The sequence below is a fragment of the Protopterus annectens genome, chromosome 6.part1 (assembly GCF_019279795.1).
Source record: "Protopterus annectens isolate FY-2018-M chromosome 6.part1, PAN1.0, whole genome shotgun sequence".
In the NCBI taxonomy this organism is placed as follows: Eukaryota; Metazoa; Chordata; order Ceratodontiformes; family Protopteridae; genus Protopterus; species Protopterus annectens.
In genome coordinates this window covers 425,177,542-425,203,490 of record NC_056738.1, presented here as the reverse complement: position 1 = coordinate 425,203,490, position 25,949 = coordinate 425,177,542, and the positions used below count along the sequence as shown (strand labels likewise).

General features: G+C 37.6%; 1 protein-coding gene across 1 annotated transcript in view; it reads left to right on the top strand.

Moving 5' to 3' along the window:
- LOC122805307 (latent-transforming growth factor beta-binding protein 4-like) overlaps positions 1-25,949 on the top strand; it is a 348,095-nt gene that overhangs the window by 126,754 nt on the left and 195,392 nt on the right. Inside the window, exon 3 of the mRNA XM_044075395.1 lies at positions 16,225-16,377. Within this exon, the coding sequence (XP_043931330.1) occupies positions 16,225-16,377 (153 nt within the window). The remainder of the gene's footprint in view (positions 1-16,224; positions 16,378-25,949) is intronic.

Here is a 25,949-nt window from a genome sequence, read left to right as displayed (position 1 = left end):
CTATGGCAGAGTCTGAGTGAGTCTTTCCAGTAAATCCTTGAAATGTTTTATTTTACCCCTTATATAAAAGGTTTAATCCCTAGTTCCACCCTCAGTTCACAAGTAATTAACCTTAACTGACCTGTTCCAATTTGTGTGTGACTCACAACAGACAGCTGTGGTCTATTTCCTAGTTTAAATAGCAATTAGAAGAAGAATACAAGTAAAAACACAGTGCAAAGAAAATACATAAAAATATACAAACAAAAGAAGGCAATGAAGCAACACAAAAAAAATAAGAAAGCAAAAGCAAACCAAACTTTCCCTCAAAGCAATCTGTGGCAGCATCTGAGTGAGCCTTTCCAGTAACCCTTGAAATATTTTATTTTACCCCTTAACTAGACAGTTTAGTTTCTAGTGCCACCCTCATTTCACAGGTAATTAACTTTAATTGTTGTTGTTGTCTTTCGGCTTTTCCCGGTTAGGGGTTGCCACAGCGGAACTCCAGTCCGCTAATGATTGGCAGTAGATTTTCACGAACGCTGAGGTGCCTGCTCGGCATTCAACCTTCAATGAAGGCATGCCCATTTACGCATGTCTTTCGAACGCCCACCCAACCATGGGGAGGACATGCAGACTCCACACAGAAGGCACTCCCCACATTCCAGCCGAGAATCGAACGGGAGAACCTCTTGCTGTGAGGCAACAACGCTACCGCTGCACCACCACGGAAGTCATAGGTAATTAACTTTAATTGACATGTTTTAATTTCTGTATAATTCAGAAGAGAGATGGCTGTGGTCTCTTTCCTAGTTTAAATATGCAATTAAAAGCAGAATACAAGTGAAACACAGAGCAAAGAAAATGCACCACAGTGTAAAAATAGAAGAAGGCAATGAAGCAACACAAAATACAAGAAAGCAAAAACAAATTAACCGTTCCCTCACAGCAATTTACAGCAAAGTATGAGCGAGCCTTGCCAGTAAAGCCAATAAATAAAAATAATGGAAGGACAAAGTTCCAAAAATAGGGACAGATTTTAAATATTGCTTATATAAATGTAGAAATTCCCTGAAATTATCTGTTTTCTGTTAGCTTGGATTTTTGGAAGGATATGAAGCTTGAACCTGAAATGTCTGTTATTATTTAACTACTTTAATCCCCAGCTACTTGCCAGAAAAAAATGCAGTTTTTATGCAGAATACACCAAAAATATGAGGCAAAAATCTGGACATTCTGTTAAAATCTGGACAATTGAGAGGTAAGAGAGTCTGCTGAGATTTTAGGAAGGACAGCACATAAATACAAGAAAAAACAAATATGTTTTGTTTTTGTTTAGTTTTGTAGAATGTACCTGATTTTTGTTGTATTTTGCTCTGTCCTCTAAGCATATGCCAATAGAAAAGTCTGGCGGCTCAATAGTACTTTAGCAGCCAAAATTTTTTTTCTATTGGTATATGCTCAATTTACAATGGACACGCTGATTGGGCTGTCCAATCAACATACATATTTATAAATGGCAATGAGCCATTATTGTATAATCTGTAATAAGCTATACAGCATTTGTTGTTGAAAACAGAACTTTTTCCCATCGTCGTAAAACAGAATTGGCATAGTTAGGTACACATACGGTATCACTGCTTACTTTTAGTATTCACTGCATAAACTATTAAGCCTCTAAGGGGCTCTTTTAATTTAGAATGAACTTTAGGAATCCCAACAATAGAGGGAACTGAAGGATGATTGAGCCTTAGGAAGTGGAATGACTGCAGTGTTATGAAAACACAATAAGATACTGCCCTCAGGGATCCATTCAAACCTCCTCAGGATACTGTCAGTAAGTTTTGTGATGTTATTAACTCATGCATACTAGCACATATCAGCAAAACACAAATTGTACAGGAAAATTTAACAACTTCAGGGAAATCACAAAATTTATAAGATTTACCACATCAGAAAGTTGATTTTAAGATTTGCCCTAGAGATAATAACATTGATTTGCCCTAGACATAATAACATTAAATTATGTGAAGCACAGAAACTACTTATTTTTCTTATCACATCTTCCATGTCTCATGTATTTATTTATCTATGTATTTAGTTTATTTTGTTTGTATGTTTATTTATTTAATATTTGTTAAACTTTTAGATATAAGGGTCAACAGATTCAGGCATTTGACAATTATAAGTTAGCAGTTTTTGGTCAGAAAAACAGATGGTCAACAGCTGTGTAAGATCGACAGTCCCCAGGGCTGAAGGATTTGCCCTTTCCTCTGGAATTGTGTGACCTTGGAGTTAGGATAAATAATTAGTAGGAGATTCCGTTTTCCATGTGTCCTACAGTTTCTGAGTGGGTACAGTCTGTCTTGAATTGGGGCTAGTATATTAGAAATACTGGCAAAACTGAAGTGTGATGAGAAAGGCTTAATAGTGGGGCCCTTGTCTATTAGCTGCAGTTTTTTTTTTAATAAAAGTGATTCTGCTTTATTCCCAGTTGCAGATGTGAAATTCACTATTGTGGGTGTTGTTTTCTGTGACCAAGTTATAAATAAAGGGTAATGGTCATGCATAATATTTGGTGTACTTTGAGCCTTTCTTGCATATTTGTAAGAATATTATCTAGGGTACAAGAGCTGTAATTTGATGGGCCTGATCTGGTCCCATTATTAACCATTTGAGTTAGGTTATTTAATTTATGTTGGAATACTGTAATTAGTGGTTGCCTGTGGTAATTAATTTTTGGGTGATTTGTCAGAGTCAGTATATTATGAAATGTTTTCTGAGCAGTACCTACTGAGGAAGGAGGAGAGGTTGTAAATGACTGCTATGAACAACATTGAATGACCTATTTGTTGCATTTGTAACAGTAGCTAATTTGGATTGTTGTTGATTACTTCCACCTGTTTTGCTTGATTTATTAATCAAGAGGATTACCCTCAACCACAAGAAATACATAGTTTCCTTTGATAAACCTAGCATCACTGCTGCTTACCATATTAATAACATTCCATTTAAATTTGACAGTCATCAGGGTCTTAAGTACATTTGTTCATAAATGACAATGCTCTCCTTTGACCACTACACCTCTGTTTTGGTTAGAAAGTCCTTATTCTTTGCACATCTTATCCTTTGTGGTACCTCTTCAAGGTCCAAAGAAGTTACAGTCCCACCTTATTCATCTCTTATTCAGCCCCCGTACCTATCAAAGTACTTCCCCAGCAACCTTTAAAACTAGTTTGGATGACTGGTTGGGTAATCACGAATTTTCACCACAGGTATGTGAAGAAAGTCTACTTAATGAAGTCTCCTTAATGAGGAGGGGGGGGCATTGTTAGCTATTATGTGAATTGGATGAGCTTCTCAATGGTCTCTTTCAACTGTAAGCTTAGTAAGAACCTATGAATATTTAAATCTATTAGTGTTAGGGCAAGGATGGCATTCTTTTTAACTAAAGTTAGAATGCAGACCCCTCATTGTTGTCCTGGTCCTTTGTCAGTAAAAGGAGCTATGTTTGCATAATCTCTGAAGGCAGCCACAAAATGTCTTTTAGCCATGATTCTGCAGCAGAAACTATTTTATGGTTATGGTGTTATACCCATGCCTTCAATGCTTGTTTAGATAATTTATAGATGCTTAATGACTATGCTGTCCTGTCTGGAATAACATAAGGGTCCTGGGTCAATTTGGATATCACCAGCTTGATTTAATAATAATAATGTTGCTAAAATTAATGTGAAGGCTGAAATATTTATTTTGATTTATATTTAGATTGTTAGCATTCATTGGCTTGGTTAGTTAACTCACTTTTATTATTGATGTATAAAAGCATTATAATATATCCACCATTTTGACTGGTGTAAGTATTTATGTACTTATTTATTTGAATCTGTTAACCAAGGTAGAGAACTGGTCTTGCCAGACTATTTGCTGGCTTAGGATGAGCAACAGACATACCAAAATGTGACATTTAGTTATCAGAAAGTTTTTGCACTAGGATATATCAAATCAATAATTGTGGTTGCTACATGAGGGATTTACAGCTGTTTATCAAGGGGATCTGGTAGGATATATAACCTTCAGCTGACTAGATTTCTGGTTAAGATGGAAGATCGCTAAAACACTTTTACATAAGGCTCTTCTTCAACCCCCACCAATCTCCACCACCCATAGTTTTGTTAAATAGCACTCTTTTATAGGTCTATGTCAAACGATCAAATGGACAGATGATTGAAATCTATATGGTCGAGACAATATAATCGACAATTCAGTCCATCAAACCATTTTGGCTGAGATCTCGTTACAGTAGGGATCAGGAAATTTGCCATTTTCCCCACTATTGTGTGATCTTGGAGTGGGTATATATAATTAGCAGGGCGTGTGGGAGACGCAGTGGGGGTTGCCCCCACAAAAGCATTTTTTTCTGTTGTATGCAGATGTTGTTTGGGTTTGGCTTTTTTCGATGGACTGAAATGTCAATCATATGATCTCAACCATATGGGTTTCAATGATCTCTCCATTTGATCTTTTGATATTTACCCTTTTTTGGCATGTAGTTTGCATCTTTTCTGCAGTATAGCTCTTTTTGCAAAGTTCTTATGCCTAATACAAGGAAAAAGAATATTAAAGCTCAAAACCTTTCTATTTTTTTTCCATGTTGGAAGTTTAGCAAATCTACTAGCCTTACCAGCCATGATAAGGAGAAAACATCAAACTTCGTTGTACTTCTCCAGGAGGATATATTCGAATAAATCATGGCGGAGTTACAAAAACTCACTATTGGCCTATTATAATGAAAAATCTGAAAAATATTTGATGAGATAGTCAGTTCTATCAAATCATTCTGACCATTTACCGGAGGTCTATAATATGTTGTTATCCATGAATCACCAACTACATGAAATGGAAGCCCATCAGGTTATGCAGAAAACTGATTCAGGTATCAAGATCATCAGGCAAGAAGAAAAACTATGAGTCTTTGGTATATCTGAAAATATTGAGAAAGAAGATTTAGTTGCTTTGAGGGGTAACCCTGCTGTGTAGACTGACATTCCACATCAGGGCATACCCATAAAGAGGACTCACAGGGTATAGCCCTCTCAGTAATAAATATCTAAGTTTCATTCTGCTTTCTTAGTTAGACTGGAAACCTTTCAGTTGAAGGAAATAATTTTAACCATACTGTGGACACAAGGAAAACAAATATCATTTCAAGACTGAAAGGTCTTTTTTGCAAATGATAATGAGAAAGCACAGGTCCTTTTTTTATCTAATATTTGAATTTGCAGGAGGACAAATTGGAAATATGAACTTCTGTGTTGAGCACATTGCAATATTTTACTTCCTAGGGGGAGCAGTCTCCTTTCAGTACCCTGATGAAGCAAGTTGATTGCAATATGACACTTGTGAATAGATTCTTTCAAACATTTGCTCCCACAACAAAGGAAAAGTAACATCTATGATAAATATGTCTTGAAAAATTAGTCTCACATTTTGGCTGAAGGTTCTCCTAGCAGCAATGCCTTTTTTTGTCTGGAATGGTTTATATAAAATTATTTTGGGTGGTTAATCTATGCACCTTCATGTTATAGAAATAATATATTTGGGGGTGGTCTCCCCTCTTTTCTTTAACCTATTTACCACAATGGATTAGACTGTTTCAGTCAAAGTTGTGAGGTTAGGAAGAACTGCTTTATTTATTTTTGACATTTAAGGACATGTGACTCTTTACTATGCACCTTAGTTTACTGTGTCATATAGTTATTGTCCTCTACCAGAAAAGAGGCTTTTCCTTGGAAGCATTCTAATATTATTTTATATATTTTGATCTTTTGTATAAGAGTCTGGTTATTTGGTTTGTTAATAGAACACTTTGTACCCTATTTATACACACAGGCATTTCATCTTATTCTTTACCTGGTGCAGATATCAATTTACCTGGCTAGAATGTGTGTGTGTGTGTGTGTGTGTGTGTGTGTGTGTGTGTGTGTGTGTGTGTGTGTGTGTGTGTGTGTGTGTGTGCACACGCGTGTGTGTGCGCAGATGCGTTTGCATACTGACATAGGTGTTTTATATTTTTTATGCTATGAAAGTTTCATGACTGAAGAGAATTTTGTTTTGTAATGAAAAACTTACGTATGATATATAGTTTACTTTCATGGAATGTTAATGGTTTCACTAACCCAGTCATTAGTGAGAATATTTGTTTATATTAAGAGATACAATCCTAGCTTTATTTTTATTAAGCAAGAGTTGAACATTTTAAATTGAAGAGAAGAGATTCTGTATTGTGTAGTTTCTTAAATTATGAAGGGGGTTGGGGAATGCAAGGAGATAGCAATGTTACATATAAAAAAAAACTCTTCTCTTTAAGATTTTGAAGACAGAATTCAATAATAATGGTTGATGCACATTTCTTAATAGTGTGCTGGAAGGATGACCTTTACCACTAGTAAATCAATATAGTCCACCTGGTGCCTCTCAGAAGGGGATAGAATCCCAAAAATAAAGGAACCAAAGGATGATCAGCTCTCAGGAGGTGATGCTTATAAAATGGTGATCCTATTATTGGGGAATTGGGAAACTGGGGTAGTGGACTAGAATACTATTTTTCCTCCTGAAGAGATCCACTCAGCGCCTAAGGTGACCCACCCAATCTTAGGAAAGTCTATAGACAAATATATAGATAGTGTAGAGTTACTTGGCACTTATAAAAGTGTTTAGAATAATGGATTTGATTGTACCATCTTTTTTTTTTTTACACATATAATTCTTCCTCCTGACTGGGCAAAGTAGCTAAGGAAGGGTCATGCTTATGTTGTTTCTATAGCTTTATCAACCCATGCCCCATTAATACCAAACTAGAATAAGGAAATTTCTCAGCCAAAAGCACTTTGGAGAGCAGATTTCATTTTCTGTAAAGATAATCCAGATTTATGAGGTAGAAACAGGAATGACTTTAAATTTAAAGTATGAATTTATACCAAAGAAAATATTAATGAGTGCCCAATAGTTCCTTTTAGAAGCACAAAAGAATTTGCTACTTGAAATAACAGGATCTACAGATCAAGTAAAACTTGCTAGACAGAAAATAGAAAAATAACTAGATCATAAACTGGAATGTTCTAAGAGGGCACTTAAAATAACAATGTTTGACTCTACATCAGCTTATCAAATGTTTTGGTTTCTTGACTTAGGCAACAGATGACCAAATGACTGATTTGTAAAGTCACAGACCTTGGGACTGATGCTCTAGTTATTGCACTTTTTGATATTATCAAGGTATTTATCATTACTGTGCTCATTTGTATAGTTATTCGACAAATGTTACCGATTTACAAAACAAGATAAAAGATTATTTACCTGTCACAGCATTGCCTCACCTGCCTGTACACCAAAGCAGTGCACTTTTATACCCCTTTAGTGAGAAAGAAGTTGATAGGGTACTTAAAATAAATACTCCATGGAAAGACCCCAGGCCCAAATTATCTCCCTTTTGAGATTTATAGACTTAACCAATTTAAATGTGTTTCATTCTTCACTAAATTGGCAAAAGACAAACTTGGGTGTAAACTTTGGAGATTCAGTACAGAACACAGATCTCTGTTATCCTTACCTATAACGTAATAATAAATAAAGATAAAGTTAACCAATTAATAGAAAAATGGAAAGGAATATGTTTGGACTTTCAACAAAGAATATAAGCAATATGTTGATTTATTCAACTATTAACCCTATATTTATCCCACAGTCTGCTCCTCTCAACTCCCAGCATTTCATTAGCAATGTTAGAAAAATAGTCTATACTTTTATTTGGCAAGGAGAAAAGCCTTGACTTAGCTGGGACTTATTAATTTTACAATAGGCTAAAGGAAGCTTATGAATCTCAGATTTTAGAACTTATGATAAAGCTGCCAAGATCACAATCTTACAGTGATTTCTAACTCCTGAATATTCGCATGGCTGTAAAGACATTTTCCTCTGTCATCTGTGAACCATTTATAATGTATATGCCTCAGTGCCAAAGAACTATTAATGATGTGATGTTAAGAGTAAGAATACGATTCAAACAGTGTATAAAATCCTTCCTTCTTTACTCATGTGTCACTATTGTAAACCACAATACGATTCAAACAGTGTATAAAATCCTTCCTTCTTTACTCATGTGTCACTATTGTAAACCACATAGTTAGCTTTTGTCTTGCCCCCCCCACTACCCCTACTCACCCAGCACACTTCACACTACAGCCCACTACTATAACATGACCACCTGCCATAGTGCTCTTCTTGTGCACTCTGACTTCCTCTAAACCAATGGCTATCGGTATGTTAATAATAATGAGACCTGTTTGTTAATCAGGCAGGCTCACTGGACACACAATCCCTCTTCAGGGGTGACATAGGAGTAATGTCTGGTTAACTGACTTGCTCAAGGATACACAGTAGGCAAGTGAAAATAGAAGAAATGACATTTTCTACCACAGGAAGTACTGCTTACAGTCTTAGCCCTCCACAAAATATCATTAATCTTTCTTTCCATCACCGTTCACTCCCTTTCTCAGCCTTATCTCTCTCTCTCCAGCGTCACATTTTTTTTCTTTTTGTATCTCCTCAACATGCATCCTGTACTAACATTCTAAGTCACATTTACTCCACTGTTCTACCAACTACACAAATCAACATTACAACTTGTAAAAACTCCACCTCCACATAACTATCACCTCAACAGCGGCTACTTTTCCACTATCTCTAGCTTTTACATACTATCTTTATTTGAGTATCTTATTATATGTGCATAATTGACTGTCTTATTATGTGGACCTCCAACATAGTTTTGTATGACTAATTACATGAGATTGGGCATACCTGTTCCTCCAGCATATCCTATTTATGATGCAAACTAGTTTGAGGTCCCTGAACAGGATGTTTCTGGCACTATTTCATTTAGGGATGTGCAACAGGTTTATTAAGGTTGGATCAGATAATGCATTGTAGGCTAGACATTGTTCATCTCTAAGCAGCCTAAGGAGACTGAGTATAGGCACAGTGCTTTGAGGTTGTCCACAGAGGACTTGTTTTCTGTACTATATATTCTTTTCGTGAAGAACCTCCATGGTCACTCCAGTTGTTGCACAGGCCTGGTCAGGTGCATGAGAAAGGGTGCATTGTACTCCATGACTACTCTTATGAGGACAGAGTACAGTGGAATGATGATACCTTTGGACCCAGATATCGTATCCATGGCTAATAAGTTGTGCAACATAGAATGATTTTCTTACTACTGTAGACACATGATGGTTAAATGCCAAGTCACATTCTACATGTGTTCCCTTAGCCATGACTACTGGGTCTATTCTTAGGGATGTATTACTGATGTGTCAATTTTGCAATGGTGGCCATCTTACCAAAGGATACTGTTATGCAGTTCTTAGCATTGACTTTAAAAACTTGAATCCGGCACCAGTTATTAGTCTCTGTCAATCTCTCTTGGAGGAAATTTTTGTCTCAGGGGATTCAATGACTGCAGCTAATTTGCAACTGTCAGCAAATTTGGTCAGCCAGAAGCCTTTGATTCTAGGCTTTACCTCAGTGTAGTAGATTCAAAACAAGCATGGCCCCAGCACCAAACTTCGAGGGACTCTACTACTGACTGGCCTTTTTTTAAAGGTAGACTCCCCTATCTCAACTTTGTGAATCCTATCTGGGAGCCAGTTGCCTATCCATTTGGTGATTTGGGGGGTTATACCTAATTCAGTGAGATTGTCTACAATGCCTGAGAGGGGAATTGTGCTGAATGCATGGGCCAGGTTAAGGAAGGCACCTTTTGCCCTTATCCATTGTTTTGGTTACCTGCTTGATGAAGTCTGCCAAACTGAGTAAGCATAACCTTTCTTGATGAAACCAAACTGATCTGGCATCTGAAGGTTTCCTATGTCATGATTTATCAGGTCCATGATAATTATTTCCATAGCATTCCATATGAGACTAGTCAGGCTTATTTGTTGGTGGTTTCCTGGGTCCATGGATGGCCTGCCATTGTGTAGGGGGGTAAATGTTGCAGTCCTTCATTTAGTATGAAGCCTACTTGGAGGCTACAACTGGATAGTGTTCCATGAAGCCCTGAAAGGTCATATTTCATGCTATTAATGAGACATCCTGGGGCATTATCAGGTCCCATTGATGCAGGAAATTTTGCCTTGGAGAGTGCATCGAGGACCTGTTCACTGGTGATACTTGGGTGAGCTATGGCTGGGGGTATTTCTAGATAGATGTCTGGGGGAGAAAGCTGAGTAAAACTGGAGCTGAATGTATTGGCCAATAGGTTTGCTATGCCCTGAGGCTCACTATAGGTGGTTCCATCTACAATTAGTTCTGCATATAGTTGTGTACTGCCTTTGAGGTTTTGGACATAACTAAAGAATGTCTTGTGGTTATCCCTAGAATGGGAGGCTACTTTTACCTCAGATTTTGCTTTTGATGACTTATTAGGCCCCAGGTTGTTTATTTATTCATTAATTTTGATGAGAGTGTTCTTAACTTGTTGGGCATTTTTATTTCAAAGGAGACAGCTTTATAGTCTGAACTGACTATTGAGAAGAATTCCCTCAGGAAGGTACAAAATTCCTCTATGTTAATGAGGACTAGGTATAGAATGTTAGCAGCCTTTCTGGGCATCTGAACTAGTTAGCCCAACATATATGTTTTTACAAAGTCCAGGAGTCTCTGGTCATGCATGTTAGTGGTCATGTATAATTCCCAGTTTATAGTATGGTAATTAAAGTTACTCCTGGTTATTGGGCTGGGTCGAATAGGGGAGTGTCTCCTATACATTAAGGTATGTATTATAGGTTTCCTGGGTCATACAGAGGGACTTATAACTTGCACAGATATGATATCAGACTCTGCCTCTGGTGATTTGGATGCAGAGACGTTCAAGTGCATGATGTTGTTTGAACAGCCTTGAGATACTTTGATTGGTCATAAATTGAGACATCACCTCATTTTGTCCCTTCCTGTGCAGTTCAGGTCTAAATGTGTGGAACTCATTATAGCCCTATAATGCCAGGGTGCTGTCTGTGGCTTTAAACCATGTCTCAGTGACTGCACAGATATCTAGATTCTCCAAGGTGAGGATAGCTTGGGGGACATTGTGTTTCTTATTTAGACTAATAGCATTCAGCAGAAATTCCTTTAGATTTCCTTGGGTTGGTTTTGCAGTGTCAGAAAGTTTATAAGGTTTGGAATTCATAAAAGAAAATCACTATGGGATAGATAAGGTTTTAGCTAATATTCAAAAGCCTAGACAGACAGATGCAGACCATTCCTGGCAAAACAGAATGGACTGTCAAGCATACCCTCTTAGACTGACCCCCTTCAAATTACAGCAAAAACTAAGTCAATTATCTTCTGTTCATATTGTGGCATCATCCTTGGAGAAGGTAGAATATTGCTCGATGATGGACAAAAATCCAAGACCTCTATCATGGCTCTCTTTATGTCACCCAGATCATTTACCCCTCAGACTAGGACCTACTGGTACTTGTGGTTCAATAATGAGTGTGTGTGTAATCTGATGGATCCTTCTCCATGAGAGGCAACTGACTGTAACTTTTTCCTTGCCTGATTAGTGGGACATTGGTGTACCTCACAATAGACTCTCCTATGATCAAAGTGTTGGATTGTCTAGTGGTCTGCCTTATTGGCTTAGCCTTAGGGACACTATGAGTTGAGGCTGAATGTGCCATGCTGGATTTTGCTTTGATAGTGTGTTTTTCAGGTTGCTGAGGGTATTTATTATATTTAATGCATCTGGGAGGCCTTTGAAGTTTTGGATTGGGTAGGTTACTTTTAAGAGCATCAGCATATATAAGCCTACATATTTGTTTTGTAGTGTGTGTGTGTGTGTGTGTGTGTGGGGGGCAGGTATTGTGTAGTAGTGTGAGTTTCTGACAACCTGTTTGATATTTGTAGTAGCTGTGTGTGAGAGTTTTGCCTCCAGAGACAGGGTATGTCTCTAACATACTGTATTAAATTGTTTAAGAATTAGGTGGCTGACAGAAAACATAAGACAGTTGCTATATTCTCTCCAAACTCCCATTTCATCCAGGCTGGCTACCGAGATAGATGGAAAGTGCTGCTCACTGGTTTCTGGTATAAATGTAGGAGGTTACAAGGGGTGTAGCATCAAAGGGTTTATGCCCCTCTCTGTGTGCCTACAGTAAGGAAGAACAGATTTGCTAGCTAGTGGTGTCTAGGGTTGCCACCTTTTCAAATGCCCAAAGTGGGACATTTTTGGTACAAAATGTCAGATTTTGCAGGCTGAAACATACCCACGGCCAGTACAAAGGACATAACTTCACTTATTTGCCTAAATAAAAGCTTATTCTTATAGCATTTTAGTTGCTTATTCTGTTTCTTATAACATGTAGGTGTTTCAGATACAGAATAACTGTTTTATGCAACTATTGCATAAAATGTAGGAAATAATTTTGTCCTAAAATCTCAGGACATTTGCCATTTTTACAATATTTTTTGCAGGACACAACTGCCCAAAGTGGCACTGTCCCCTCGCATAGAGGGACAGGTGGTAACCCTAGTGGTCTCTCTCTTCACACAAACCCGGTGCTCCTGGACTGCAACTACATGCTCAAGAACTCTCAGTGGGCTAGTTTTTACAGGAACTTTGTATTTCTAAGCACCTGCATCTATACAAGTCACTGCTAACCATGATTGGATGATGAGCAGTATTGTGTAACTGCAATGACCTTATATGGAGAGAAAAAAAAACAACAAAGAAACAAGCTAGTCCAATAGCAAAAGCACATACACTTTGAGGTCACAGAAGAGACCTGGCTATGCTCTCTTGCCACTAGAGTGTAGATAAAGATGTTTTAAAGTAAAAACATTGTTGTCTAGGACTCCCAAAATGTAGAAAACGTTAACACCTGTGACAGTAATCCAAGGCATTAAAACTTAGAACAGAGAGCAAGGACACAGCAAATAATGCACAAATATTAAAACAGCACTACTAATTTACAACATAATTTATAATTCAGAAATGTGAAATAAATATTCAGATCATTCTTTTTGTATTTATTTGGAGCTTTCCTTACCAGGCTTCCACTGAAAAGGGACTTAATTCCAGTTGAATTGTACTAGTAGACAAAAGTCAATAAATAATAAGTAAATAAGTGGGGGGCATGAGCTACTATAACAATGCCTTTGTAAACAGGAAAGTTACTAGTATATTGGATGCATGTAATATGACCTTATATCACAAAAGCATAACCAAACAAAAAAGACCTCCAAGGCATAAACGTAAGCAAACTCTACTGCCCACCACACCACTCACCACACATAGTCCACACACCTGTCTCTCACAGCGTCTAAGGCCTAAACATAAACCCAACATATTAGTCAGAGGAGACTCCATTGTGAGACACAAAGATGTGCCCCTCACCAGGCTGGATAAGGAGAAAGTAACGGTTAGTTGTTTGTCGGGTGCCAGAATCTGGCATATCACCAATGCACTCAAGTCTCACAACAGGTTGTTATGACTCTGTCATAGTCCATGTTGGAGTGAATGACTTAAGACGTACCTCCCTGGACTATATGAAGACAGACATGATCAAGCTCGCTGAGTATGTGTCCCAGGCAGGTATGTTCCTAGCGTTAAGCAGCATTCTACCATCACCCAGATCACCTCAATGCAAACAGAAAATGATTGACTAAACGCTAAACGCTGGGAGTCTAAACATGAGACTGCACTCATTGCAAGCATTCTTAACCATGGAAGAAGCTGACATTTGTGCAGTCACAGAAACCTGGTTCAAAGCTGCGGAGAGAACCCCAGCAATACCAGGTTACTCATCCTGTCATTCATTCAGACCCCAAACCATTGGCAGCAAAACAAAAGGAGGTGGAGTTGCAATATATATAAAAGACATACAGACCTCTAGGCTAGTCAAACAGTATGATGCACAGGAAACACTCCAGATGCAGTTAACAATTGACAAGAGCCCTATTCAAATTATAGCTAGCTATAGGCCTCCAACTCTGATGCAAGATGCCCACTCCACCTATCTGGACCTCTTCGAATCTATCAGGATTCAACCCTTTACCTTGATCCCGGGTGACTTTAACTATCCAACCATATATATTGGAAGAAATACTCATGCCAAAACACAAATGCCAAGAGATTCCTTGATTTTGTCAGTGCAAATACCGTGGATCACAAGAGGTGAAAATATCTTGGATTTGGTATTAACTAACATGAGTAACCACTGCAGCATCCCTACAGTGTCATCATCCCTGGTAAGATTCGAACACAAAGCAGTCTCCAGAACTTCCTTCAACCAGATATTTTGGAAATCAAGACATCATCATGGGGCAGCATCATTCTGCTTCCCAGGGAGTGTTTTTTCTCTGTGGCCTAATACCGCCCCAGCACACACATGCAGTGTCCAAAGGGGTTGAAATACAGTGGGCACTCCATCATGTCAGTCACATGATTCCCTTCTCTTTTTGTCCACATGTTCTCAATCTCCACCAGGGATCAACCCACTAAATAAAGTGCTAAAGCTCATGCCCTTCCTCTGGACACAGAAGAAGCTAGCTGACATAAGCTGTTCAAGACCAAGCCCCCCCCCCCGCAGCTGCAGCACCCAGCTGCTAATCAAACTCAATTTTCCTGAGTCAGATTCAGTAGTTTATCTGTCTGCAGGTGCAAGCCATTTCTTTCCAATCTGCTGTACTAAAGTCCATCACCCAAATATTTGTCAAGCTTAATCTGACAAGGTTTCAACCTGTTGATTTTAGCGGTCAAGTGACAGTAAAATGCCACTGAGTATTCCTTTCATTGAAAATTTAAGATTTCAGATTAATAGAATATCAAATACATATGGGTAAAGTAAGTGTGGGTTTGGGAAAGTAATGTCAAAACTTTCTGGTATACTGAAGTTTTTGAGCAATAGGGAATGTGGAAGTGTTTGCATAAGTGTGTGTGATTAGGGTTAGAGTAAGGAATAATTAAGGAGATAGAGTTAGTGCTGTCAATGTGTGTGTTCCTATGTTTGACTGTGTATGTACAAATGCCTTGTGTAGTGGTAGTGTTACAGAAAGTTTTTTTCTGGATTAGGGTTAGCACACATTAGTAAGGTAGACAGGAGGGCAACTGTATGCTGATTGGAAAATGTTTTTTACTGATGCAATATAAAGCTATTTGAAATCAGTTTTCTGAAACACACACGTGTGTGTGTGTGTGTGTGTGTGTGTGTGTGTGTGTGTGTGTGTGTGTGTGTGTGTGTGTGTGTGTGTGTGTGTTTGTGTGAGTGCTTGTGCGTGTGTGCATGCATGCTGCAATGAGTATGTATGGATTTGTGTCAGTCAGTGATAAAGAAACATTTATTTACCATGAATCCTGATTCCTTCTCTGCTTAATAATTTAGAGTTGATATTAGTGAATGGTAGCCAAACATTTATTTTATCCATCTACCTAACCAAATATCCATTTTGTGATTCTCCTATCCTGTTGAAGATTGCACTGGGAGCAGGCTGAGCAGACTTGAACCGACTTTCCTATCTACAGCATCATCTCAGTCCTATGAGATCCCCAGGTGTTTTCAGGCATGCTGAGTGCTATCTCTTGTCTAACATGTTCTAGGTGTATGCAAGGGCCTCTGCCTAGTGGGGCCATGCAAGGTAACTGAGGAATTCATCACAAGGTGCCCAGACCATCTCAACTTTCTGTCCAAAGGAACATCTGTTCTGAGGTACTCCCAGACTGCCCAGTTCCTCACCCTGACATGGAAAGTGAAGCCAGCCACACTGCAGAGGATTCACATCTTCTCTGCCTGTTTCCATGATCCTTTAGTCACCGCCCAAAGCTCTTGACCCTAGATGAGCATGGGGGCAAAGACTGACCTGTAAACTGAAATCTACATCCTATGACTTACCTCATACCTTTGCCACCGCTATGTGGTACACATCTATTCCTCTGGTAGTCTTTTGATCCCTTCTGCCTTCACCTGTGAGAGGATCACAAGATATTTAAACTCTTATAATTAAACATTACCACAGTTTTATAACCATTTGCTTACCTTACTTAGGAGCCTTTTAAAAATACATTTTCTGTTCAAGGGAAAGTACATGTTGTCTGATTCTTTGATGTAACTGCTAAGTAATGTTGCTTAAAATGTCCACAGAAGGAAAAAGAAAAAAGTATTAACTCTATACATATTCCCAAACTAGCTCAAAATGTTGGTTTATGCTGGCAAGAACTGGGTGAACACTGGGTTTGCAGCCGTCCTCTTCTAGAAAGACAGATGACGTATGCCGAATGTTGCTGCCATTTTGGAAATGCTTGGGGAATAGACTGCGCACTTTGTCCTTTAAGAGATACAGGTAAGACAACATGTCAGCATTACCAGAAATAATGAAGGTAAGAATATACATTCTCTGGAATAGATTGAAGTAGTTTTATACTTCATTTAGTTGTTTAAAACGTACTCCTTAAACTACTCCATGCCATTGAAAAGCATTCACATTCAGATTCTGAAATAATTTGGTGCCAAAAAATTAAATATTTAAGTACTCCTACAGATCCTTTAAACATTGCACCATATCAGTTACCAATTCATTTGCAAGTCCATTCACCTTTCCTTTTAAATGAACTATAACATTGCTTTTAATACAGACAATAAGTACCATAAAGATAGTTATTAGTGGGACAATCATTTGTTTATTCTAGAAAACTCAGACAGTCTTTTGGGCATGATGTTTTAACATTGGCAGTTTTTGTGAATTCTTTATGTTGCAGATCATGCCAGGTTTTAAAATGAAAGAGAATAATAAAAATAACGAACCAATTACCTCTTAGTCCAAAAGAACTTTCAAATAAATGCTACATGCATTTCATAAATAATTATGTGTCTTTTCAGTATTCGGGATTTCTGTCTGCAACACCATGCAGTGTTATGTAATTGTACTTCACTTAAAAAGTGTGTGTGTGTGTGTGCGTGTGTTGTGTGTGTTGTGTGCACCCATGCACATTAATGATTAGAACTGTTTTGCAGACTACCAAAATGTGTTAGTATTATTTAAAGTATTGGTATATTTGAGTGATCTTTCATGCAATGAAAGTGTTTTAAAAAATAAGTCTAAATTTCAGACTATGCACAAAATTCTTAAAATTTAAATACTAAAGAACATAAATAAATAACTAGATACTATGATATAGCAGTAGATAGCCCATCAGATATCTGTCTTTACAGTATAGTCATATACTAAACATACAGCTGTAATACATAGACAAACATTCCACACACGTCTGCTATGGGATGTACCAGAGAGATAATTAGAGATGTAGTGGTATATAGCTGCAGTCACTAGCACAGCTCTGCAAGCTGCAACAGCTAGACCAGTGTGGCATGCAGAACAAAGTGTCATAACCGTTCATCATATAAACAGGGCAAACACCTGCAAATTAGGAAAGTGGAGAGCGGCAAGTAGGGATGAAGAGGTATATTTGAGGGTATAGAGTCACTTTGATTTTTCCAACATGGAAAAGAGACACAGACACATAAAAGGTGGGGAGGAGAGTGGAGGGACACAACTACACAGGGTGGAAAACTGGTTATGGGGAGGACTGGACAAGGAACAAGGAGTGGAAAATGACACATAAAGGAGGGAACACCCTGTGAAAGGGATAGGGTAGTTTCCTAGCCATTTACAGTAGAGTCCCAGGGAGAAAAACTCCAGCAGATACTTTTAAAATATTCATGGAAAACAAAGTTTTTACAAAGATTACACAGAAACTTCTTAAGACATTTTGATACAAAGAGGTAGTTGTTTTCTAGTGATGCTGTACAAAGATAAAACAGGTATTTCTTCTGTATATTATTTCCATATACATGGTATTAAATTTCAGATATAAAACATGTAATATGCTAACAGTTCATATGCAAGATAGGTGACAAGGAGACATCAGATATGACTTATAAGACATGGATAAGAAAGGTTACACTATGGATGTTAAGAATAAATAAAATTGAGATATGAAGTGTGAAACATCATTCAGTAAGCAGATAATAGTTAAAGCTAGAAGAGGGAGAAAGACGTTATGATGAGTCAAGGATAATGGCGTACGAAAAGAATCAAAGTATGAGATAAAGCAAAAAAATCAAAGAACTCCAAATGTAGACACCAACAAGGAGGAAATAAAAGGAACACTTTATCAGAAGAAACAAGGCAAAACTTGCTATCAGATAGAGTTCTACAAATATGAAGGGGCATCTAGTAGGTGAGGAGTTTAAAAAAGTAGAAGAGTCGGGACACTCTCCAACTGCGTAAGAAGTACAAAGGTGGTCTTCATCTTCCGTGCATTAGGAAATCCAGTTCAGGCAGGAAACTACAGACCAATCTAATCAATGCAGATATAAAGATCCTAGACAACAGGTCTTATAAAAAAGAGTCTGCCATCATATTTAGTGTATTGGTAACATATCTAAATATGATGGTAGACGCTTTTTTTATAAGAACCATTGCTCCTACTACAATTGGAACTATCTGGGTATCCTCCTTCCACATTGCTCTCATTTCTGCTTGCAGATCCTGATATTTTATAACCTTGTATCTCTCTGTACGCAGGACACTGTAGTCACTGGATGTGGCAATTTCAATGATCAATGCTGCTCTTGTCTTCTTTTCTTGGACTACTGTATCCAGTTTTCTAGCATCTGTCTTTTGAATTGTTGGTAATGGATCATCCCGTGTGATGTAGACTTTGTGGCTCATGTTTCCAGTGTCTCTCAGCCACTTGAAAACCATAATGTTTGCACAATTCCCAGTGCAACAGTCTCACCACATTATTGTGCCTTTCAGTATACAGTTCTTCTGCCATTAGTATGTCACAACCAGCAACATGCTGTGTGACTGTGTGACTGTTTCCAGTTTGCTTTTACAAAACCTACATTTATCTGTTTCTCCCACATGTTCAATGCACTTTGTAAACAAGCATGTACATAGACCATTGTCTTGGGCTGCCAATATTAACCTTTAATCTCTTGGTTTGAATTAATCTTTCCTTAACCACTCCTGCGTTCATTCCTGATCAACATGAGGTTCTTCCAGAAGTTTTCTATACTTGCCACTATATTTATGATTTTTCCACATTTCTTGCCTTTTCATCTTGTCCTTCACCTTATATTCTTTCCTTTGTTTTTTGACACATTCATTTGCTCTCTGATTTTTATCTACTTCTGGTTTGATTTCCATTCCTGCTTGATGGCAATATGCTTCTGCTAGGTTAAGCGTAGAAGTCATCTTAGATTTATTCTCCTCATGTTTCAAAACTTTCACTATGTTCGGGTCTCATGAGGTCAGCAGATATGTGTGAAGTTCCACGATTGCAGATCTATATATGTAATCAATTTCAAGGAGGCCCATCCCTCCGTCGGAACGGGGAATATATAATCTTGGTATGCACTGATTTTTATAGCTCATCTGGTGAGCATGAAGCATCCTTCTTGTTTTAATATCTAATCTAGCCAACATGTTTTGGGGCCAATCAATCACTCCAAAACTGTAAGATAGGACAGGCAGAGCAAATTGGTGTTTATCTTGGATTTTGTTCCTGGATGTCAACTCTGTTTTCAGGATTAATTTAAGTCTTCCAAAGTAGTCCTTACTAAGTTTTATATGCATTTGTTCATGTTTTATTGCAGATCCTTCATCAATTCCCAAGTATTTATACACTTCCTCTTGCTCAAGTTCGTTTATATCACATTCTTGTCCCGAACTGATGTTTTCCTGGTGCTGTAGTTTTCCTGCTTTAAAGGTTGCTTTTCCACATTTATCAAGGCCAAATGACATTTTAATATTATCTGGAAAAAGTTTTGACAACCTGCAGCTGTGCTTTCAATTCCTCGTCTGATGAGCTATACAGTTTTAAATCATCGACAAAGAGAAGATGAGAAGTCTTTATTCTTTGTTGTTTTCTAGGAGCCAAATTATAGCCATGGCCTAAGCTGTTAAGTAGACAACTTTTTATTTATTTATTTTATTTTACATTTGTTAACCGGGCTAGTCCAGCTGGATACATGTCCATTTTCAGTGGAGGCCCGAGGAGAAAAGTATTAAATAAACATATTAAAAAAGACTAGTATATTTTTAAAATATTTAGAATTAAGCTAAAGTAAAATGAAACATAAAAAGGACCAAGGTATGATAGAGGAAACAATCAAATTGAAACTACTGCAGTTAAGTATGGCATAAAGCTACACTTCTAACATGGACAGAGATTAAGTTAATGTTACATACACAGTTGCAATATAAGGAAGGTTAAAGAATAAGTTCTTATTGTGAGTGAAAAAAGTGCAGTCAAGTTAGGAAAGGAGGTTAATTTGCTAGAGAGAGGGAGTAAGAAGAACTGGGTTTAGAGGGAAAAAGATAGTAAGGGAATAAAGGAAAGGAAAAGAAAGAAGAAGAAAAAGGATTAGTCAGGGGTATGGCAAGAGCATAGCCAGTGGTTTGAAAGGAATAGTTTTAGGTTAGTTTTGAATAGTGGGAGAGATGTAATGGAAGTAAGGTCATTTGGTAGTTGGTTCCATATTTTACCCACTGAGTTGGAAAATAAGGTGTCACCTGCTAAGTTTTTGGATGATGTAGTATGAATCAATATCTTGTTGGATGAGCGTAGGCTGCTCAGATTGTTGTAGGGCTTAATTAGGGTGGAGAGCATAGGAGTGTTATCGGGTGGTAAAAGTAAGTTGGTTGAAGGTTATTAGTTGAGGTAGTTCTAGCCAGCCTAGTTTTTTTAGGTTTAGACAGTGGTGAGTCCTATATGGAGAGTTTTGGGCAAATCTGGCAATATTGTTATAAGCTGTGGATAGTTTGTTGAGATTATATTTGGAGAGATTAGTATAAATAGGGGAAGCATATAGTAGGGTAGATATTAAGTGGGTTCTAGCTATAGTAGTTCTTGCTTCAGGAGTGAGGAAAGTTTTGATTCTGTAGAGAGAACCTAGTTTTCTGTAAGTAGATTTGATTGTAGCGTTTATGTGGTTATCAAATTTCAGTTGATTGTCAATTGTAATACCTAAGAGTTTGGTGGTAGGTTCTGGACTGATAAGGGTACCATTACTGGATGTAAGTGTGAAATGTAGGGAGGGAGACAAATGAGTGGGTGTAAAAAGTAGGAGTTTGGTTTTCTTAGGGTTGAGGAGGAGACAATGGTTAGAGAACCAATGCTCAATAGTTGTGAAGGTCTTTTGTGTAATAGAATGTAGTTCAGATTGTGTTGAGGCAGAGCAGATAATGGTGGTGTCATCTGCATATTGAATGTTTTAAGGGCAAGGAAGAATAGTAACGGTGATAGAGAGTCACCCTGGCATATCCCCCTTTGAAGTTTTATCTCTGGGATAGAAATTTGTCCTTTATCATGATTTAATTGAAAAGTAGTCTGCCATTGTTTCATGGTCACTGTAACGTAGTCGATCAGTGTAGGGTGTATCTTATACATTTTAAGCACTCTTTTATCCATGAATGTGGGATACTATCAAATACTTTTTTGTAGTCAATCCATGCCATACTTACAGTCTTCCCCTTTGTACAGTTCTCCACTATGACTTTAATTAACATCAGATGATCCTTTGTTCCATATGACTTTCTTTTATTGCCCTTTTGCTCTACTGCCATAATTGAATTTTCTTCTAAATGACTATACACTCTGTCGGTATTACTTCCTCTGTATAGTTTATACATTGTCGGTAGGCAAGTTATTAATCTATAATTTTTAGGGTAGCGTGCAGGTTCATTCTTAAGTAGGAGCATTGTTTTACCTGTTGTTAGCCAGGTTGGTGTCTGTTCTTACTCATGGCTAAGTCTTTGTGCAAAGATGTTAATACTTTTAACCAAAAGTTAGGTACTGCATCTGGGCTTGGTATTTTTAATTAGAGGCTTTTCTTAACTTTGTTTCAATCACTCTTGGGGTTGTTGGAGTGTGTTGTTATTCCACTACATTGTTTTTAATCTTTGTGTCTACGTGTGTAAGACTTGTGATAACCGCAGAAGTTTTCAGGTAGACTACTCTGGAAGCTTCATTGTAATGGAGAGGCTGATTTAGGGCCTTGTTTGCTCTTTTATTTATTTATTTGTTTATTTATTTTATTTTATTTTATTTATTTATTGACATTTGATTACAGGAAAGGTTTGACTGGATAGAAGCCTATTTTCTACATAGGCATGAGGAGAAATGCTCCAAATTATTACAAAGCATTTTAAGAACAATAATTTAACAATCTCCAAAAATAAAACAAAAACATATGCAGTTTAAGCAATTATAACAAATTACACATAATATAAAAGCATTGATTAACAATCGATACAAGGTATTCAACAATCATTTAATATTTAGAGAAATTTTAGACAGTTTGTAGAGAAATTAAAAGTAAGTTAGTGTAATACAAATATGAATTGAAGGAAACACAGGCTTATGATATATTTAGAGAGAAAGTCAGAGAAGAGAATTGGATAGCAGTAAGGATGTAAGTGAAGAAGGGAGAGAAAGGAGGTATAAGGAATGCAAAGGTACTTGTTCACATTTAGGGATATGGGTTAGCCTGATTTTGAGCAAGAACAGAGCCATATTTTAGTTAGGAAGTCTTTCAAAGTGGTTTTGAAAGATGGGTGGGCGGATATAGACCTGATGGATACAGATAAGGAGTTCCAAGCAAGGGTGCCCACAGGCAGGTGCAAGGGGGTCACTTGCACCCCCCTGGAACTGGCTGGCTGAGAAATTAATTTTATTTTAATAAAAAAAAAAAAAAAAACTTCTTTTTGTTTGTTTGTTTTAAGGGCGTTCCTCTTTAAGAATGCCCCTTTGCATCCCGTCCAGGCGCACAGACACAACAGGTGTTTGCGACCTGTTTTCGTCTTTTGTGTCTGTGCGACCGATGGTTTGGTTTACGTCTTTGTCTTCTGTGCGCCTACCGGGAATTTGAATTCCAGAGGATGTTTAGACTGTGGACGCGCCAGACGAATGTAGAAGTGAGAGGTAGGTGTGTGCATTTGTGTGTTTTAGTATTTAAGAGACGTGTGTGTGTGTGTGTGTGTGTGTGTGTGTGTGTGTGTGTGTGTGTGTGTGTGTGTGTGTGTGTGTGTGTGTGTGTGTGTGTGTGTGTAAGTGTGTGTGTGTAAGTGTAAGTGTATGTAAGAATTAGGTAGGTAGGAGTCTGTCCCAACCATCCTTGATCTCCCATTTTATATTTTATTTGTGGTCATACAGTTTTACCAAATGTACTCTTGTTGCTGATCTGATGTTTGAATCTTTTGGTCAACTGTGCTGTAATCATGCATTTTTTTCTTTTTTGCGTCATCCTTTAACATCAGCATCAAGCCATATCCCAAAATAGTCTATTTGTGTTCCCCCCAGCTTCTAGCACTTAAAGACTCAAGGAAAGAGATAATTGCAAGGGGTGGCAGTCATCATGCTAAATGTTTGGACATTTCTGGTGCTCCTTTTAGCTCTTTGTCTTGTTTAGCAGGTGTGATACAGTGCATGGCTACACTGAGCTGCTGTCAGTGTGTGCTTTCTTATTTGCACGAAGCTTGTCTAGCATGCATGCATTCTCTGGATAAACCTGAACTTCCAAATGCTTGTGGATTAGACTGTAGTACTGGGTTTTCCTCCATATGGTACCCTGAAACAGGACTTAAATCATGCCCTCCCTCCTTCCAAGATGGACTCTGCTGATTGCTCTCATCCCTCACTTACCACCTTCTTCTCTGCCTGGGCCACTAATCAGTTTTATCTGGGGGATAATCATGTTACCATCCATCTGTACCACTGGTCCCTTTCACTTTAGTATTGTATCATTCTTTTGATAAATGAAAAAGTGGTCTTTTTTAAATGTTTCTTCTGTTCTTCTGATAGTGTGTGTTACTGTAATTACATCTGGATTATGACTGTAGAATTTCCAGTTAAATCAGTTCATTACTGTTTAGCAAAATAATACATAATAAAAGTCTAATATTTGTATTCACATGTGAGATATTTAATTTGCAAAAAAGTATACTCTGCAACATCAGGCCAACATATTTAAATATGCTCACTTTAGAAGCTTGAAGGCATTCTAGTTGAAAAGCATGAACAAGGTCAATTTGTTTTTTTCTTTCCCTGGAATACCAAACAATCAGCCATTTTATGTTTCTACTAATTCTGTAGTAGCCTGAGAGACTGGAACCATTCATTGTTTAAATTATTATTTTTCTAGTTGTATTTATATTAAATCATGTAAATTGTTGCTATTACTGAAAAAGGTACCATTATCTTTGTGAAGTAAAATTTAAAATATATCAATGTTATTTATGGTAATAATTTGCTGTAATGAATCACAAAGTTGTTTTCGAAGAGCTTTATTTGCAAACACGGAAACTGCACAAATAGGGTTGCCACCTTTTCAAATGCCCAAATTGGGACATTTTTTGTAATAACGTCAGATCTTGCAGAGCAAACCATACCCATGGCCAGTACAAAGGACAGAAATTCACTTTTTTGCCAGAATAAAAGCTTATTCTTATAGCATTTGAGTTGCTTATTCTGTTTATTATAATATTTAGGTGTTTCAGATACAAAATAACTGTTTTATGCAACTATTGAAGAAAATATAGGAAACATTTTTGTCCTAAAATCTCAGGACATTTGCCATTTTTTCAATTTTTTGCAGGACACAACTGCCCAAAGAGGGACTGTCCCTCGCAAAGTGGGACAGGTGGTAACCCTATGCACAAAAGATACATAAAAATACATTTTACAGAATGGTTCAGAAAAATGAATGCTTGATTTGCACCAGTTTAATGCCATTTAATTTGCAAAGAGATAGTTTAATTTTGTAATATATTGGTACAAATGCCCATTTCAAACCTGGAAGTAAACAAAATCAGCCAAACAGACTAAGAATGGCATAAGCAGTAACATGATCAGATTTGTGAAAGTTTTAAATACTATATAGTTCAGGTTGTGCTACATAACAATGGTCTCTGCTTTTTCCAACTAGCCGTAGATATCAAATCATTTAGTAAGGCTGGAAGGTATTATGGTGCACAAGCAGTATACCACTCCCTCTTCCATGTAGTGTTCATTAATGTTGTTTAACATTATTGCAGACTTTGTTGCCTAGTGTCCCCCTTTCCACTGCGTGTAAGTAAAGTTTGTTATCCACAAATCATCCCTGACGCCTTTCTTTCTGATGCAGCAAGAGCACTACAAAGAATGTTTCTGGTATGCTGTGTCTGTGTATGTAAGAAGTAGGTAGGGGTGTGTATGTAAGAAGCAGGTGTGTGTGTGTTTGTAAGTAAGTGGAGGTAGGAGTGTGGGTGGGTGGGGGGGGGGGGTTGTACGTCACAAATTGTTTCCTCACAGGAAAATGAATTGGACTGAACAGGTACAAATTGCTGTCCACATAGTCGGGTTTATTATTGCTTTCATATGGTGTTTGTAAGCAAGAATAGTATCTTTACTTAAGAGTAAATATGGCCCCAGTAGATATTCTATTTTAACAACTTAGGAGTTTGTAAGAGATGCTTTTTCACAATGGCAGTAGAAGGTGCCCACTACACCTGTGCTTTATGCGGATTGTCCTTTACTTTATACACAGGGAAGGTGACGGGACGATAGGACAGAGCTTGTGTAGTGAAGAGAATTGCTGACACTAAAACATAGTTATTTTCTGACAGCTCATTTTACTACTTAGGAGAGTTAATTGAGAGAGATGTCCTCCCCTCTTAGCATCATTTAAAGTGAATCATCTTGCAAAACTAAACCTGAAAAGTGTGGTCCTCTAGCTGCCTGAATCCCTCCCAGTCCCAACGCAATGCTAGAGTGATTCTGAATGGGCACTAGAAAGGATATCTTTCTCATTTGCAACCTGTGACATCGCTAATAGCTGTTAACAGTGACTGACAAAAGTGAACATTTT